Source organism: Puma concolor, chromosome E4 (genome assembly GCF_028749965.1).
Source record: "Puma concolor isolate L17-30 chromosome E4, mPumCon1.1.hap2, whole genome shotgun sequence".
Lineage (NCBI taxonomy): Eukaryota > Metazoa > Chordata > Mammalia > Carnivora > Felidae > Puma > Puma concolor.
The window spans coordinates 27,342,597-27,360,390 of NC_141683.1; the positions used below are offsets into that span (position 1 = coordinate 27,342,597).

At 55.6% G+C, this 17,794-nt stretch overlaps 1 protein-coding gene across 1 annotated transcript; it reads left to right on the forward strand.

Annotated features, from left to right (window-relative positions):
- Nucleotides 1-5,736: 5,736 nt before the first annotated feature.
- On the forward strand, nucleotides 5,737-17,344 carry REN (renin). Its single transcript, XM_086693890.1, has 9 exons — nucleotides 5,737-6,023; nucleotides 10,232-10,382; nucleotides 10,944-11,067; nucleotides 11,664-11,782; nucleotides 12,677-12,873; nucleotides 15,165-15,284; nucleotides 15,660-15,804; nucleotides 16,079-16,177; nucleotides 16,981-17,344. Exons 1-9 carry the CDS (start codon nucleotides 5,926-5,928, stop codon nucleotides 17,140-17,142), a joined length of 1,215 nt encoding a protein of 404 aa, XP_086550016.1. The 5' UTR covers nucleotides 5,737-5,925; the 3' UTR covers nucleotides 17,143-17,344.
- Nucleotides 17,345-17,794: the final 450 nt, after the last annotated feature.

Below are 17,794 nucleotides of genomic sequence, written 5' to 3' on the forward strand. Positions count from 1 at the left end.
AACAGTGGATGTGGTCCAGTAACAGGTCGGGCCACCTGGCAGGGAGTGGGGACACATGGAATCCTAGAAAACCAGTGCTGACCGCCCCAGGGGTGACGCATACCTCCTGGCAGGGCGCTCACTCTTGGGCAACGCCAACTGCTAGACCTTTCTTCCTTGGAACGGAACTGAGCCCGATTCTTTCTCCCTGCCTCTCACCCCCGGGGCCTCGGTTCTGCACTGTGGGGCCGCACAGTCAGGTCTGGCTCTGCTTCCCTCAGAAAATCCTTCAAGGGCCTCGTGGCCTCCTGGGGCTTCTCTCCTGGCTCAGCCTCTGCGTGCAGAGAGCCCTCCAGGAACCTTCAGGTCTTGCTTTCAGGATCTTTGCTCATCCCGACTCCAGACCATCAACCGTCCTGCCTGGTCTCTGGTCTCAGGCTCTCGGGCCTAGGAGTTAAGAAGGGGGACTGAGGGGAGCCGCGAAAAGGGCAAGGGACAGCCACCCTTCTCCCAGCCTTTGAGCTGCAGTAACCAGGAGAAACCAGGGAGGCTACTATTTCTGGGCTCCGTCACCCTCGCCTCTCCTGGGCCTCCTGGACCACAATTTCACCACGGGGGCCTCATGCCCTCAGAAGTCTCTCTCCTGCTGAGGTTATCACACTCAGTATTCGCCCCTGTGCCCCACCGTCTGGGGCCATGGGAAGTGCTGTGGCAGGCAGGAAACAGGTACTGGGTTGGAAAGTGCCCAGGGCCACAGGGCACCCAGACCTGTGGGCTGGAAGCCCTGCCCCTGCCCCTGCCTTTGCCACAGAAGATTCTGGTCAACCTAGAGTATACTTGAGGCCCCAGGTGCTCCGTGCAGGGGGTCTACGCTGCAGCCGGGTGCTGGGCTTCAAAGAGCTCCCTCCCCTACAGAAAGCGCTGTGGGGTGGCCGTGCTCCTGACCGCGCAGCCATAGCTCAGCACCCCCTCTTTTGAATCCCATGGCTCTGCCGGTCACGTCTGACACCCACGGCCACACAGAGGGGCCGGGAGTCACAGGCAGAGCACTCGGCTCTCAGCTCATCCTTCCCCAAGCTCCCTGAAGCCCCCCCTCCCCCGCTTCCTCATCTGAACAGTGGGTGCAAGGGCAGGCGCTTCCCGAGGCTGCGAGAGCATACAGTCCTTCAGGGCGCAGGGTAGGTGCTCAGTAAAGGGTGCTGCTGTTCCCCGCGTTCAGCCGCCGCAAGGCTGACCCCATCTCCCCACCTGCTTTCTCCCTTGCTCCTGCTCTGGGGTTTGGAGAGTGGGGAGGGAGGCGGTGGTCAGTCACTTGCAATGGCCAGGACAGGTCACAAGCTTGTCAGGGTCTCGGGCAGGGGAGAGGCAGGGAGAAGTGAGATTCCGGGACAGCACACCCCACCCCTTGGTGGCTGGGCGGACCCCCGTGTATCACAGGATATGGTGCAGGGGAGACACAGGGCCCCACTCTGCCTCACCCCAGCTATGAATTAGGACCCGTTGTGTACCCTCCCGGGTCTTGGTTTCCTCCTGTGTTAGAGGGACACTGGTCCACTCACTTCCCAGGGCTGCCGTGGACATTGGGAGAAGACACTTCTCCCTCCAGGCGCCTGCCTTCAGCCTGGGACCCTCCCGTCCCACTCACTCAACCCTTGTCACCACTGGACGTGCAGGTCCCGCCTCCTTGTTTACCAAAGACTTTGGCTCCTGGCTTACAGCCTTCCCCCACCCCATGCCCTCTGCAGTCTTTCTGGATGACATCACCATCCACGCAGACGGTGACCCGTCCAGCAGCCTGGCCTCTCCGCTCCTCGAGCGCCCTCCATGCAGTGGCCTCGCCCCTACAGCCCTTTCTGGGCCCACGGTCCTCCGCTTCCTTCCTGTTCGTCCGCCCTGTCCTGTCCTGACTTCTTTCCCACATCCACCTTCTAGGCCACAGTCTATCATTCAATAACATCTTTGCTGGGCCCCTAAATCCCTTCGGCTTTCCTCTTCCATCACCATGTGTGGCACCACCCCAGCCCTGGATGAAGCCAGCCACACACTGCCTTACTGTCCCCACCCAAGCAGCCAAGCACTGTGGTGGTGGCGGGGAGGCAGAGAACAGGGCAGACTGGCTTTCGACGACGATGGTGTGATCTCCAGCCATTAAATGTTTAATTCCTCCCAGAAAACCCCTGAGTTTCCCTGGCCAGCTTCTTCCAACTTTCCATAACCATTGCACACCTTCTCTATTTCTCCGCATGCCTCTGAACCCCGCCCCCATCCCCAGCTCTCAGCAGTGGTCCCTGCTCCCCACTTGTCTGAGAAGAGGACAGTCACCGGACAGAAAGGCCCTCGGCCGCCAGCACCTGGTGGCCGTGCGTGGGCCCTGCCTTCCTGACTCCCACCTGCTCGGGATCTTACTGCCATGATTATCCCTCCTCTCCCCCGAGTCCTTTCCAGGCCTTTAAATATATTCTCTTCCCTCCCACCATTAGAGGAAGGAGGGAGAGGGGCAGGCAGGGAGAGGAGAGGGAAAACCCTTCACTTTGTCCTCACTCGCCTCCAGCCATCACCTCCTCCTCCTCCGTTATCCCTGGCTTCTCAGAAAGGCTGTCTGGGCTACACTGCCTTCATCTCCCTTCTTCCTGTCATTCTTCCACATTCCCTGTCTGGATTCCCGTCCGTCCGCATCACCCAAACAGCTCCCACTAACAGCACCGATGGCCACATGTCTGCCTTGTAACCCATGTCTTGCCTGACCTCCAAGCAGCCCCTCCCACTGCTCACTCTCGCTGCGTAACCTCCCTTCTCCTTGGGCTTCAGGGACACCGGATGGTTTCCCCCTTCCTCTCTGTCCTCTTCTTTGTGGTCTGTTAGGCCGTTTCTCCACTGCTGGGCCACGGAAGCTGGAGTCCAGGGCTTCCTTGCTCTTTCCCCCCCCTCCCCTCGGCTAATTGTATTCATATCTGTGACATTCATGACCAATGGCAAATAACACATAAATCTTTCACCCAGGTCCACGTGCACCTGCCACTTAATGTCACACCTGGGATATTTCTTTCTTTTTTTTTATTCCCTGCCCCTGTCTCCACAAAGGAACCCCACACTCAACAGGTCCTCAAACTCATGGTCTCCCCAGACCTCTTTCCCCTCTGGAATCCTGAATCTCTTCCACTTGGTATCACCAGGCATCCAGAAACCTCCCTCTCCTTCACTCCCCATATCTCACCCATGACCTAATTTTATTTCCTAAGTTTTTCTCAATTCCATCCAATCTTTTCTGTCTCCACCACGCCCACCTCCCCTAGTCCAAGCTGGTTCCGGCGCTCTGGCTTCCTGTCACGTGCCACATGATTCCGGACCATTCCGAAGTCCTTGCTGAGCCACACCGTAGCCGCAATGTCTTTGCAAAACGCATTCAATTACTCATCATTCCCGTCTTAACCTGTTTACCCGTTGTGCTCTTAAGGTAAACACAGTGTGGCGTTCAAGAACTTTCACGGTTGGACGCTCAAGTCACGTAGAGTTCTGGGACATACTGCCTTAGCTTATAGGCTGACTCCACCCGTTACCGTGGGTGTGATCCTAGGCACGCTGCTTTCTGAATCCTCCCATATCTCAGCTTCCTCATCTGTAAAGTGGAATAACAATAGTACCACTTCATGCAGTTGTTTTGAGGGTCACATGCATTAAGCACCTAGAGTGACACTTGGCGTTAGCTCTTATCATCTCCGCTTCCCAATATCCTCTCTCACCCCACTTCCTCTGGTCTCTGTCTAGCCACACTGGCTTCTTTTGGCCCTTGTTCTCATCATGCTTCCTCTCTCCACAGGGCCTTTGCACATGCTGCTCCCATCGGGACTCTATTTCTTTCCCTCTTCAGCTATTCGTTGCCTGCCCATGTCGCCTTCAGGTCACAACTCCAGTGTCATTTCTTTGGCGATGCCTTCCTGGAGTTCCCTGACTGTGCTGGTCATCATTGTTATTTTACATCTATGTTGTGATGATAACCTATTTCTCCTACAGACTGTAGGATCCACGGGAGCAGAAATGGTATTTATTTTTTGTCAATCTCGGCATCTCGAAAAATGTCTGGCAACTAATAAATGCTCGATGAATACTGTCTAATGAATGAAGAGAACCAAGGTCTATTGGAATGCTTCATAAATCCTCCTCCAATTTGCCAAGACAGACCCCCCCCCCCCACTCTGAGGGGTTCTAAAAAGTTTTCCCCCGGGGGCACCTGGGTGGTTAAGCATCTGACTTCAGCTCAGGTCATGATCTCACGGTTCGTGAGTTCGAGCCCTGCGTCGGGCTCTGTGCTGACAGCTCGGAGCTGCTTCAGATTCTTGTCTCCTCTCTCTCTGCCCCTCCCCCACTCGCCCTCTGTCTCTCAAAAATAAATAAACATGAAAGAAATTTTTTTTAAGTGTTCCCCTTGCCCTCAGATACTTTGTTCACTGCCAACCACAGTGCCTGAAAAATTCTCCAATGAGAGTTTACACCAGGAAATGCCAAATCCTCCTGTCGTGTGGTAAGGGTGTTATAATCCCAGAGGTCCAAGCATACTCATTAGGCAACACGTCAGCAAGAGATTTTTAGCTTCTCTAAGTCCTTGCTGCTCGCAGCTGGTTGCAGAGGGCAGCACCCTGAAGTCAAAGGACAGAACATTAGCACCCTAGGGCCCACCCAACATCTGTTTCATGCTTCAGATTTAGAGACTGAGCCCCAGAGAGGTGGAGGGGTCCAACATCACTTAGCAAGTTCATGGTTGAATCAAGACCGGAACCCAGGGGTCCCAGACCACTAGCCCCCAGCTAGTTCCCTAGTTCCTTCAGCTGATAAGTGCGAAGCACCACTTTGGGCAAGAGGCAGAGGCAGGTCTGCGAGGTCACTCTGATACGGGACAGCTGAGGTCCGTGCTCTCCTGGAAGGGCTCGTGTGGCGTCTTGGGAGCCCACAGCAGAAGGCAGGCAGTTCCGGGCTGAATCAGGACCTGCTTTGTGGAGCAGGTGGTGATATTTGAAATGGGCCCCGAGGCATGAGCAAGGAAAAGCCAGGAGAGGGCATCCTCGCCTGAATAAATAGCACCCCTCCTGGGACTTAGGAGTCAGGTGTGTGTATGGAGAGCTGCCCCAGGTTGTTTGTAAACTACAAGGAAAAGGGAAGGTGGCAGAGACGGGCCCAGAAGGGACTCAGGGCCCCGTGGGAAGGGAAGGAAGAGTTGGAAGACCAGCTCCCCCTCACTCCTGAGGGCTCCCACCCACACGAGGCGAGCTGAGGGTAGACACACACCCCTTCCCCCAGATTCCTGCGTCCAGAGGCCCATACAAGGCGCTTCTCCCCCTGCCGGGCCGTGGTATTCTCCCCCTCCACAGCTGCTGCTAACAGAGGCTTGGAGGGAGGCGGCACGGAGGCCTCTGGGTCTGGCTCTGTCACGAACAAGCCAGGAGGAGTCACCCGTGTTCCAGAAGGGAACTGAGACACAAAGTGGAAGAAGCCGGTCAGGAACACAGCCAAGGTTAACCTAGAGGATGGCACTTGAAGGGTACGGAGGGTGGAGTCTGGCGGGGGAGGTTGGAAACCTACGTTCTGTGCCGGTCTCAGCCCTGACCCTGTTCTGGAACACTGATGTTTCCCATCAGCCTCTGCCCCGGCGGGGGTCGCAGGGCCAGGCCGAGATGGGGCTGCTGGCGTCACTGGGCACAGCATTACTTTCCCACAGCCCTCCTTTTCCCTGGCTCCTGGGCTCTGCGTCGAAACCTGGTCACCCTTCACCCATCTAGCTCCGTCCCATCGGGGGGATTTATTACTGGCCGCCCTCCATGTGCCCCCGGATAATAAATCAGGGCAGAGCTAAATCTCAACCGTCCCAAGTGTGGAGCGCATAAAAGGAGAAGGGCTCTGGGAAGCCACAAGGCTTCTGCAGATTCCCAAGAGAGCCGAGCCCCCAGGCGAAGCATGGACCAAGGGAGCAGAATGCCTCGCTGGGGCCTCCTGCTGGTGCTCTGCGGCTCCTGCACCTTCGGTCTCCCCGCGGACTCTGGCGCCTTCAGACGGTAACTCAGGCTGGGGGGCGGGGGCGCGGGGGTTCCCACCTTCCTAACACCCCTGGCTTTCTGATATGGGATGTCATCCAGTCCTCATGACCAGGGAGGCGCGGGCCCATTCAGAGAGGTGGCTCGGCCGATGTCACAGGGCCGATAGTGGCACACTACCCTAGTGGCCCGAAGGCCACGTCATTTGATCCCTGCCCAGAGCCCTTGCTTCCTGCACAGATCGCCAGGCGAGGCACTCAGATGATTCAGACCTGCCCCTTGTTCTCAAGGAGGTCACAGTCTAATTGTTAAGAAGGGGGTGGTATGGTTAAGCCTACCAAGGAAGAACAATTTAGTGGTTAAATACAAGCCTTCTAAAGTTGAATTGTCTTGGCTTAAATCCCGCTCCACTAGAGGAACTAACTAGCTGGGAAAGCACGGGCAAGTTACTTAACCTCTCCAGGTCTCAGTTTACCATTTTTAAAGCAGGGATAATAGCAGCACCTGCTTCACAGGTCTGCTTTGAAGATTGAATGAGAGATATGGAAAGCCCTCAGCCTGATGCCCGAAGGCTGTAAAAACCCAGCTGTTACTAGTCCACAGGGTGGGTTGTTACAAACGTTGAAAGAAAGGCTTAAGGCGTGGCCTGAAGGAAGGAGGAGGGAGGCCTAGTAACGCCCACACCCGGTGCCAGGCCCTGTGGGAACTGGGCTCATTAAGTTCCCTGAGTTCACTAAGGCTGCAGGGGGAGGGAGGGGGGTGGCCCCTGGGCGGCTCAGTCGGTTAAGCGCCCAACTTAAGCTCAGGTCAAGAGCTGACGGGTTCCTGAGTTCGAGCCCCGCATCGGGCTCTGTGCTGACCGTCCAGAGCCTGGAGCCCACCTTGGATTCTGTGCCTACCTATCTGCCCCCTCCCCACTCACTCTGTCTCTCAAAAAGTGAATAAATGTTAAAAAAAATATATACACCTAAAAGGCTGAAGAAGGGGAGAGGCAGGAGGGAGGGTCTCCAAGAGAAAGGGTTTCAGTGTGGGGAGGGCAGGTGGTGGAAACAGAAGACCTCAAGGTAAGAGCAGGATTTTGTTGCTTTTTAAAGATCTTACTTTATTTTAATTGTTTAATGTTTATTTATTTCTGAGAGAGACCTAGAATCCGTAGCAGGCTCCAGGCTCTGAGCTGTCAGCACAGAGCCTGATGCGAGGCTCGAACTCACGAACCGCGAGATCATGACCTGAGCTGAATCTTAACCGACTGCGCCCCTAAAGATTTTATTTTTAAGTCATCTCTACATCCAACATGGGGCTCGAACTCACAACCCCAAGATCAAGAGTCACACGCTCCACCGACGGAGGCAGCTGGGTGCCCCTAAGAGGGCAGGTTTTCACAGTCCTGGTTGCTAAGCCGGTAAAATGTCGAGGATTTCACAGGATCTTTCCACATATCTCCTCTCAAATTCTCCTCCTGACAACCCAGCAGTCCCATTTTACAGGTGAGGACACAGAGGCTCAGGGAGGTCACGTGTAAGAGGCTGAGCCTCAACACACACTGGGCCTTTTGTTTCCAAAGCCTTTTCACCTGCTTCTAGGCTCCCAGAGAGTAACTGCTAGGGTAGGGGTGCGGGGTGAGAGACGGAGTGCCTGCAGGCAGCCCCCACCCCCAGAGTAAATGTGGAATTGAGGTAAAAACATTCTCCCTGTTCTCTTTAAAAAGCCAGGAAGAGGGGCACCTGGGTGGCTCAGTCAGTTAAGTGTCTGACTCTTGATTTCGGCTCAGTTCATGGTCTCATGGTCAGTGAGTTCAAGGCCTATGTTGGGCTCTGTGCGGACAGTGCGGAGCCTACTGGGGATTCTCCCTCTCCCGCTGCCCCTCCCCCGCTTATGCTCATGCTCAAAAAATAAATAAAATAAATAAAAAGAGAAGAAGAACGGGATTGGGCCAGGAGTGGAGAAAGAGGCTTTTGAAACGCAAAATTTTTCCACCTGCTATTTGCATAGTGTCACGCAAGGCACTTTGGGGGATCTGAACACAGGGCCCCATTCTCAAGGTGCTTTCATTGCCTTCTGCACAGTCTTCACATTTATTGAGCAGTGGGCAGCTTGTTTAATCCGCACAGTGATTCTCTGAGGCAGGTACTACTGTTTAGTCCATTTTTACAAAGGAGTTGATGGGGGCTCACGAAAGGCCCGGAGAGGTTGGGTTAAGTTGATCCGAATCACACAGTAAGAAAGGGTTTAAACATGTGCCCACGACTGCTGTGTCCTCACCACCAGACGGCACCACCTCCAGGGGCATTAGGCTGTGCAGTGCAGGCTGGGAGCACCCGAGGAAAAATGGAGCCGGAGCCCAAGCAGAGGTGGGGCCAGTGTGAACTGCAGTTCCTGGGGCAAGCTTCCTGGAGGTGGGATGCATGCTGGGCTTAGAAGAATGGAGAGCTGGGGGCGAGGAAGGGACCTTCTGAAAGGAGAATGGGACATGTTAGGGTCCAGGGCAGAGGCTGTTCAGAGTAAATAGTAGAAAGTGCACCCTCTTCGGGATCAAGCCTTCTCTGCCCTTCCATTTTCCCATCTGTAAACATGGGAATAATAACCTCACCCACCCCAGGGGATGGCTGAGAATGAGATCATAATTGTGAAACGACTTTGTGAACAGCAGACTGTGACACAACTATGACGAGTCGTTTCTGTTGATGTGAGGCTGGCTGGCAGGAAAGCTGCATTCGCATAAGGGGGTCCGAGAGTGCCGGGTGCGAGGAGGGAAGGGCCGTACAGGGAGACCAGCAGCTAGAAAAGAAGACGGGTTCTCCATAAACTGGGCTGCAATCCCAGAACCCCCTGGCCAACAGCTAGGGACATCTCCCCTCAAGCTTCTGCAAAGAGGCTTCCCGTGGGAGCCCTGGGGACACTCTCTGGGAAGCAAGTCCAAAGACGCCGCTTGGAGTCCCTGCTCCATCCACAACCCTGTGAGTCTGCTTCCTCATCGAAATTTTTTCAAATGTTTATTTTTCAGAGACAGAGACAGAGCATGAGGGGGGAGGGGCAGAGAGAGAGGGAGACACAGAATCCAAAGCAGGCTCCAGGCTCTGGGCTGTTGGCACAGAGCCCGACGCAGGGCTCGAACTTGTGAACCCTGAGATCATGGCCTAAACCGAACTCGGATACTTAACCGACTGAGCCACCAATGTGCCCTGTCTGCTTTCCTCATCAGTACCTGAGGATAAGGATGGCTGGCCTACGGTCGAAGGCTATGTGGAGGGTGTATAGTGTTTGAAACTGACCAGGTGGCCCCTCAGTATGTTTTACCGGCCCCCACCCAGCCCCAGAGTCTTTAATTCTGCCTCCCAAAGCTGATAGGCGCGTGTCAGGGAAAGGAGCTGAAGGACTGGGACTCAGGCTCAAGAAGTCACATCTTTCCACGGGCAGGGGGGCACAGTTACTCTGGACATGCCGGTTGCTCTCCCCACCCCACCCATTCAGTCCCAAGGTTCCAGCCCACAGCCCTGGCTGGGTGTCTACCCTGGCCTGGCATCCTGGAGCCCCGGCAGGCTGCTGTGGGCGCCTGCTGCCACCTACAGGCCTCACACGGCACTGCCCGGTCCTGTCCAGCCTTGAGGGGAGCGTCCCAGCCTTCATCTTAGAGGGGATGTCGCTGTTGCGTTTCCTCCTCTGTCTTCCTTGTCTGCCGGAGCTCCTTGAAGGCAGTGATTTTTTTTTTTTTAAGTTTATTTACTTGGGGGAGGGGAGGGGCAAAGAGAGAGGGAGGGAGAGAATCCCAAGCAGGCTCCACGCTGTCCATGAAGAGCCCCATGCAGGGCTCTATCTCGTGGTTGGTGACCTGAGCGGAAATCAGGAGTCAGAAGCTTAACCAACTGAGCCACCCAGGCACCCCACTGATGATCTTTATCTTTCTATGTCTAGTATCCACTGGAGTGCAGGCACAGAGTAGGTGTTCGACCTGTAATTATGAAAGGAAGGAAGGAATGAACGAATGGCCTCGTAGTGATAGGGATCAGAACTAGACAACAGAAGGAAGTGTGTTAAGGATTATTTAATGCCAGTGCAGCTGACTCAACGAGGCTTGCGAATTCTCCTTGAGAGGCCTTAGGGCACAAGAGTGATTCTCAGGTGTCTAGGCTAGATTAGGGAGAATTGTACCAGAAGCTTCAGGACTGTGTACCACTGTTATGAGGGAGTACAGAGCTCTTCTGTTTTTTTCTTCCCTCACCCCCGGTCAGGATCTTCCTCCAGAAAATGCCTTCGATCCGGGAAAGCCTGAAGGAGCGAGGCGTGGACGTAGCCAGGCTTGGTGCTGAGTGGAGCCAGTTCACCAAGAGATTCTCCTTTGGCAACAGCACGTCCCCTGTGGTCCTCACCAACTACCTGGATGTGAGCGCCCCTGCTTTTCCGTCTCCTTTCTCTTTCTGGGGCCCAAGGCTCTCTTTGCTCTTTCCGTGCTGCCTATGACTGAGTTGCTGAGATGCACAAAGTGCCCTATAAAACTCCCATTTCAGAGCTAGAAAGGTTGAGCCACAGAGGGCAGAAAGGAGCCCAGAGGCAGAGTTAGGTTTGGAACTCAGGAATCCAGGCTCTGGGTTTCAAGGTGGGCCGGGTGGGTATGTGACCTCAGATGTGGGTTTCTGTGACTGGGCTCTGCACGGCGTGCCTGCTTATTGCACGCAGCCCTTATAATAAGCACGCAGCTTATTAGCAGCCCTTCGAGGGGCGGGGCATCATCTTCATTTTCAGTATTCTTCTTTTGTCCTCTTGTCTCACTTCCAGGGAAGTCCTAAGACAGTGCTAAGGGTCCCACCCGGGCCCTGCTGGAAAAGGGAAACCCGGGGCGGTTGTCTGATCTGCCTAATCTCACCCCAGGTGCCCAAGGGGGTATCCAGCAAAGCCCCAAGCTTCCCCGCGCCTCCAGCTGCCTCTTTCCTTTCACCCCCACAGACCCAGTACTATGGCGAGATCGGCATTGGCACCCCACCCCAGACCTTCAAAGTCATCTTCGACACAGGCTCAGCCAACCTCTGGGTGCCCTCCACCAAGTGCAGCCCTCTCTACACAGCATGTGGTGAGCACCCCCCTCTCCACGTGCCTACAGGACCTCTCCCCGAGCCCCCTGCCACACTTGGCCGGGCCTGCCTCACACCCTCTGCTACCAATTGAGCTATTTCCTCCCTGCTTCTGCTCCTGTTGCCCCCGAGAGGAGAGATGACAATGTCCCCCATTTTCCCGATATGGCCGCCAAGGTAAAATGGCGGCATTAGAAGTCCCCAGCTCACCCAGAAGTCCACTTCTCACCTTTCCTGAGATTGGGGCCAAATCCTCAGACCCACCCCAGGCTCTCAGGGTCTTCCACGCCCTTCCTTAGTCAACAGCCTCTTCTCAAGAGCTTACTGGAACCAGAATCTTCTCCTCATCCCAGCCTCAGAATCACTGTGGAATGCTTGATTGGAGACAAAATTCTCAGAGATCTGGGCACGTGACAGGGGCCCAAGAAACACACTCCTAGATTGATGAAACATGTTTTCAAGCCTCCCACCTCAGGGCCTCCCCGCCCCTTCACAGAAGTCCTCAACCACAGGGGGCCACACCCACAGGCACCTGCCTCCCAGCCCCCCTGCCGGGCCTCTCTTGAACAGACCTGAGCCTATATCCCTCTGCCAGAGATTCACAGCCTCTATGACTCTTCGGAATCCTCCAGCTACATGGAGAATGGGACGGCATTCACCATCCACTACGGATCTGGGAAGGTCAAAGGTTTCCTGAGCCAGGATGAGGTGACTGTAAGTGGGAATGCCCCAGGTCATCTGACCTCTGCCCTTCTGGTCCCAGACCTCCCCTGCCACTGGAGGGCCCATACTTGGAGGGGGGCGGGGGGTACAGTTCAGTCCACCTTAGAGCCTGGGCAATTGAGGAACACCCTGCCTTGCTGCAAAGAAGCAGGGCCTGGGACAGAGCAAGCCTGAGCTCCTGGGTCCACACTGGGTGATTTATGGAAGCTTTTACGTGTAACTCACGTGAGAGCTGAGCCGGAGCCCCACAGCCTCCTGTCAGCTAACCTGCCCGAGGTCACCCAGCTCCGACTGGGCCCTTCACAAGGCCCCAGACTGAAATCAGAGTCGGTGTCAGGGTCAGCAGTACTGGTTTCATTATGGCCAGAGTTAGTTTGGGGGTCAGGCATAAGTTCTAAGATCCTAGTTGAGGTTAGAGTTTAGGATTAAGGTCAGGGCTTGGTTTTCTTTTCCATTTGGCTTGCCTCGGACCCTTTCCATTCTGGGAGTTACTCCAGCCCCTGCTCTAAGCTATGGGAAGGGTACACATGGAACATGAGAGGCCCGTTGTCTGGGAAACCAGGGGAGAAGGTCTGGCTGGGCTGGAGAAATCCTTACCCATAGTGGGGGTGAGGAACTGAGACCCAGTCCTGCCAGTGTGGAAGCTGGGCCGGAGAGGGTGTGAGAGCTCCTGGCACCTTGGTGGTTACTGACTGTCAGTACCCCTTTCCAGGTCCTGGGCAACCCCACAGCCTGCATGTGTATTAGAAGAGAGGATATGTGTGGGGGGTTGATAAAACGGTCTTATCCCCAGTTTCTCTACCCTAGGGGATGTGGGTCCTAGACTCCCCCCTGGCCAGCAGGGGAGGCAGTAGGCTTGGTCTCCTCCGGTCCTTCCTCCCACAGGTGGGCGGAATCACAGTGACACAGACGTTTGGAGAGGTCACAGAGCTGCCCCTGATACCCTTCATGCTGGCCAAGTTTGATGGGATTCTGGGCATGGGCTTCCCTGCCCAGGCTGTTGGCGGGGTTACCCCTGTCTTTGACCACATCCTCTCCCAAGGGGTGCTAAAGGAGGATGTCTTCTCTGTCTACTACAGCAGGTGAGGCTGGGGCTTCAGGGGCTGAGGCAGGGGTGGCGGAGGGTATCAGGAGAGCTGGGAGGGCAAGAGGGGAGTTGGGACCGGGATGTTTCTGGGTTCATGATTAGGTGGTATTCAAGCCGTATGTCGAGCTCCACTAGCCAATATGGAAGTCACTATTTAAATTGAAATTAATTAAAATTTAATAAAATTTAAGTCTTTAGTCACACTAGCCCCATGTCCAGTGCTCGGCAGCCACAATTACTATGGCTACATATTGGATAGAAGATAACAGAACATTTCCATCATTGCAGCAAGTCCTGTCAGCACTCTCTAGAACAAGAGGAAAATGCAGGGTGGGGGTGATGGAAAATAAAGCATTATTGGGACCTGGGACCCTCCCTGTGACAGACCACACAGAAAGCTGGCTTTATTCATTAATCCCTTCATTTATTTGCTCATTCATTGATTCAACAAATATGGCGTGCTTATGTGGCAAGCACTGTGGGAGGTTCTGGGGTGCAGCCGTGAACACAGCGTCCAAAAAGAGTCCCTGCCCTCACAGAGCCTACAGTCAGGAAGGAAGACGGGAAACATTACAACGTGACAAGCAACAGGACAGGGGGCCTGGGGCTTGAAGCCCATGGGTGCCTTTCAGCTCTAGGCTGAGCTTGTGCGTGGTTGGGCCAGCCTGGGGAAAGCCATTGTGAGCTCTCGCTGCAGGGTTGTGATCTGCTCCAAGCTGTGGGTTTGGGAAGACCGGAGGAGCTGGAGGCGAGGGAGGTGAGGGTGGAGGGAGGGTCAAGGTCGGAAGAAATTGCACAGGTAAAAACGGAGAAGAAGGAAGGAAGAAAAAGAAAACGGCAGGCATTGAGCAGAGGCCACCGGCTGGCTCTGGGGCAGCGTCCTCGGGAAGAGCTGTTGTTGAGCTGGAGCACGGCCAGATGGTGACCAGTCGAGAGGTAGATGTGGGCGTCAGGAAGCAAAGGGCAGGTGTAGAGTGCCCTGAGAGATTAGACAGGGGAGCGTCAGGAGGGGTGCAGGCTGAGATGTAGAGGGAAGCAGAGACAAGAAGGGTGGGTGTTTTAAAATGCTAGAGGAGGCACGAGTATGCTTGCAGGTGGAGGAGGAAGCCAATGGAAAGAGAGAGAGAGATTGAAACTGGGAAACGGAGGAGCTGACTGAGGGCACAGGAGCCTGGCAGCCGCAGGAGGGAGAAGAATCCAGCAAACAGGAAGAAGGCGGGCCTTGTTAAGAGGGCCTGCCTCTTCCTTGACCCTGGGGCAAGAAGGAAGGAACAGGCAGGGGGATCTTGAAATGTTGGCAGAGGGGCAGCGGGGGCAGGTGCTATAGCACACGCGCATACGTACTGAATGTGTAAGAGGGCAATGCATTGCACCGGCCCGCATAACGCGTGCACACCTAAACCGCCTGCACACGTATGCTGGGAAACCCAGCCCACGTGTGCACCCTGGAAACCAGCCCGAGGGGAGGCCCCGCGCGGTGGGAGGCGTTGTGCGCTGGGAGGAGAGGAAAGCAAGGGAGTCCGCTTTGGACTGGGCACCAATCGCCCCACATACCACCCGGGGGACTTCCGGCAAGTGACTTCACCTCTTGGTGAGTCCAGCACCTAAAGGGTAAAAAAGAGGGCATAACACCCACCCTGGCCAACAACAGGCTGGCGAGGCCCACCTGCAACAGAGACCTCATTTCTGCTCTCTCTTTCTCTGCAGAAATTCCAAGTAAGGAGCTGAAACCCACCCCACCACTCCGCCTCGCCTCACATAGCCCTGACCCTCCTGAACACCCCGTCCAGATTCACATACGCCACCAACCCACCAGCCCAAACTCACCTCCGCAGGCCCAGGCTCTGCCAGATGCCTAAGTTTTCCACCCCTCCTTCCAGCTTGCCTCCTGCCCCTTGCCCACCCCCCACCCAGCAGGTCCCGGAGACCACCCCACCCATGCACCTACCTGTTCAACCTGCAACAACTCAAACCCAAGTTGGGATGGGGGGGGAGGGGGGGCGGATTCTCATCTTGCTCTCGACTCACTGTCCTTGTGCCAGTTCCTTTGCCGTGACCTTGCTGGGGATGTTTTATCAGATGCAGCTGGACTATTCTGGAACCACCTCTGGTTGGGCTTGGGGAGGGGCAAGAACGGTGGAGACGTGTTTCTGCAGCTTCCCAGCCTTGCTATCCTTTCCCCCTTCCTCTGCCCCCCACCCCTGTATCCGTGCCCAACATCCCTTGTTGCTGGGGTGCTGGGGCTCAGAGGTCACGGATCTTCAAGAGCTCTGATCTTTCCTTTAGGAATTCCCACTTGCTCGGAGGAGAGGTTGTGTTGGGAGGCAGCGACCCCCAGTATTACCAAGGGAACTTCCACTACGTGAGCGTCAGCAAGACTGGCTCCTGGCAGATCAAAATGAAAGGGTCAGGAACCCTCAACCCGCCCTGCTCTCCCAAAATGCTGCTGCTGGGGGAATGGAAGTGGGATGGGGTACTGTCGCCATCTTGTCCTCTCTCCTAATGCAGTCACTTCTTAAGGCCCAGCCAACGTTTGCTGAGTGCTCTGTCCAGGGATGGGGAACGTGGAGATACGAAAAACAGAGGGGGGGAGGGGCTACGGAGAGGAGGCGGCGGTCACCAGGCCACGTGCTGAGGGAGGGGACCGGCACCTTTCCTCCTCCAGGGCATCACTGGGACCACCAGCACGGGCCTCCTGTCACCTGCCTCGCTCAGGGAAGCTTGGCGGCCTGGTGGTGTCCCATCAGCCTTCCGTCTGTCTCACTCTCTGGCCTCCCTCAGGGTGTCGGTGAGGTCGGCCACCGTGGTCTGTGAGGAGGGCTGCATGGTCGTGGTGGATACTGGCGCATCCTACATCTCGGGTCCCACCAGCTCCCTGAGGCTGCTCATGGAGACCTTGGGGGCCAAGGAGCTGAGCACAAACGAAGTAAGAAGCTGGGGCAAGCGGGGGCACCCGAGGCTGCGGGAACATCGCCTGATCAGGCCCCCAAATTACCGCAGGGAGCATCAGGTCCCACAGGGGGCCGCTTCGGGCCTTGCCCTCCTCTCCTCTCTCGCCACGTGTGACTTGGTGTCCCCTGGGGAGAGGGCGGGCCACGTGCGCAGCCCTCTCCAGCAGAGGAGCCCAGCCACAGGCACAGGGCTGTGTCTGCCCCGGGGGCTTCCCACACTCAGCAGGGCTCCCTTTATCTTCCCCTCAGTACGTGGTGAACTGCAAGCAGGTGCCTACACTCCCGGACATCTCCTTCCACCTTGGAGGCAGAGCCTACACGCTCACCAGCGCGGACTATGTGTTAAAGGTGAGGCTCCAGGCGGCCCCTCGACCACAGGGAGGACGGGTGGGCAGGGGCCCTCTAAAAGGGACGAGTCTTTATGCATAGATCCCATGCTCAGTCGGTGCTTCTCAAGCTTAGCTACATATTAGAGTCACCTGGAAGCTTTGTTTTAAACTATTTTTATTGAAATTCAAGTTAGTTAACATACAGTGTAGTCTTGGCGTCGGGAGATTCACCTCTTACATATGACATCCAGTGCTCATCCAGAAAAGCGGCCTCCTTAATGCCCCTCACCCATTTAACCCATCCCCCCCCCCCCACCCACTGAGTCAGCTGGAAACCTTAAAAATCCCAGTAACAAGCCACATCCCCTACCTATTAAATCAGAACCTCTAGGGGCACCTGGGGTCCGTGTTTTCAAAACTCCCCGGTGATTCCAATAGGCAGCCAGGTTTGGGAATCACTGTGCTCATCCCCTTGTCTCCATCCTGTCAGCAAATGCCCCCAGTAATGCTGTGCTCCTATGCTCTTATGCCCTTCTTATACTCAACAGATTTAGGGCACTTAAACACAGTAACTTGCCTAGGACCAGAAGTTCTGCCGGGCTGTAAGCTCTTGAAGGTCTCACAGTGTATGGTTTGCCCAGTGTCTAGCTAAGTACCTGCATCCAGGAGGATGTATGGTGGGGTGAAAGGCCAATGGAGGCCCAGGATGCATGGGGGACGGAGGGGGTTGTCACTGAGGATGGCTGCTGGGGTCAGGCAAGGCCAAGGGAGGAGAATGGTAATGTGCCAGGCAGTAGGGAAAACCCTCTTGCTTCCTGCCAGGATCCCTACGGTAATGATGGCCTGTGCACTCTGGCCCTCCATGGTCTGGATGTCCCACCGCCCACTGGGCCTGTCTGGGTCCTGGGCGCCAGCTTCATCCGCAAATTCTACACGGAGTTTGATCGCCATAACAACCGCATTGGCTTTGCCTTGGCCCGCTGAGGCCCTCTGCTGCCCCGGTTGGACCCTGCCTTCAGCCCTAGCCTGGAGCTAGAGCACTCTCTTGGACACTCCCCTGCCTGTGCCTGTGCTCTCACGCAGGGGCGTGGGGTGTAGAGCTCCTCCCAGACGCTCACCCTGCCTCCAGCATCAGCTCTTCCCTGCTTTGAGAACAAACAGAAGAATAAAGACTTCATGTTCACAACCTGGTTGCACCTGGATTCACTGGGGTCTGAAATGAGAGGCACAGCCGTGTATCATGTGCAGACAGGAATGTGACACCAAAAGACAGACTACGCACTCACCTGCACGCACAGGCTCCTGCGTGCAGGGCCGATGCCATTCATCCCCGCTCAGGTGGAGTTATTCGCACGCAGTCGTTTGCTCCCTCTGACCCCTGCAGGACCAGGGCTAATGCCGTGCTGGTAGATTATGGGCCAGAAAGATGCTCCAAGCAGGTAGAAGCCAGACTCGAGCCTCTCATGCACTGCAAACCCCCTAACCCCCGACGATGTCACCGTTTATACATGTAGTCTAAGACACCATCACCTGGAACTGTAGAACGCCAGAGATCTGACGTTCCCTTTTTAAATTTTTTAAAATGCTTTATTTATTTGATGGGGGGGGCGGGGCAGAGAGAGAGAGGGAGACACAG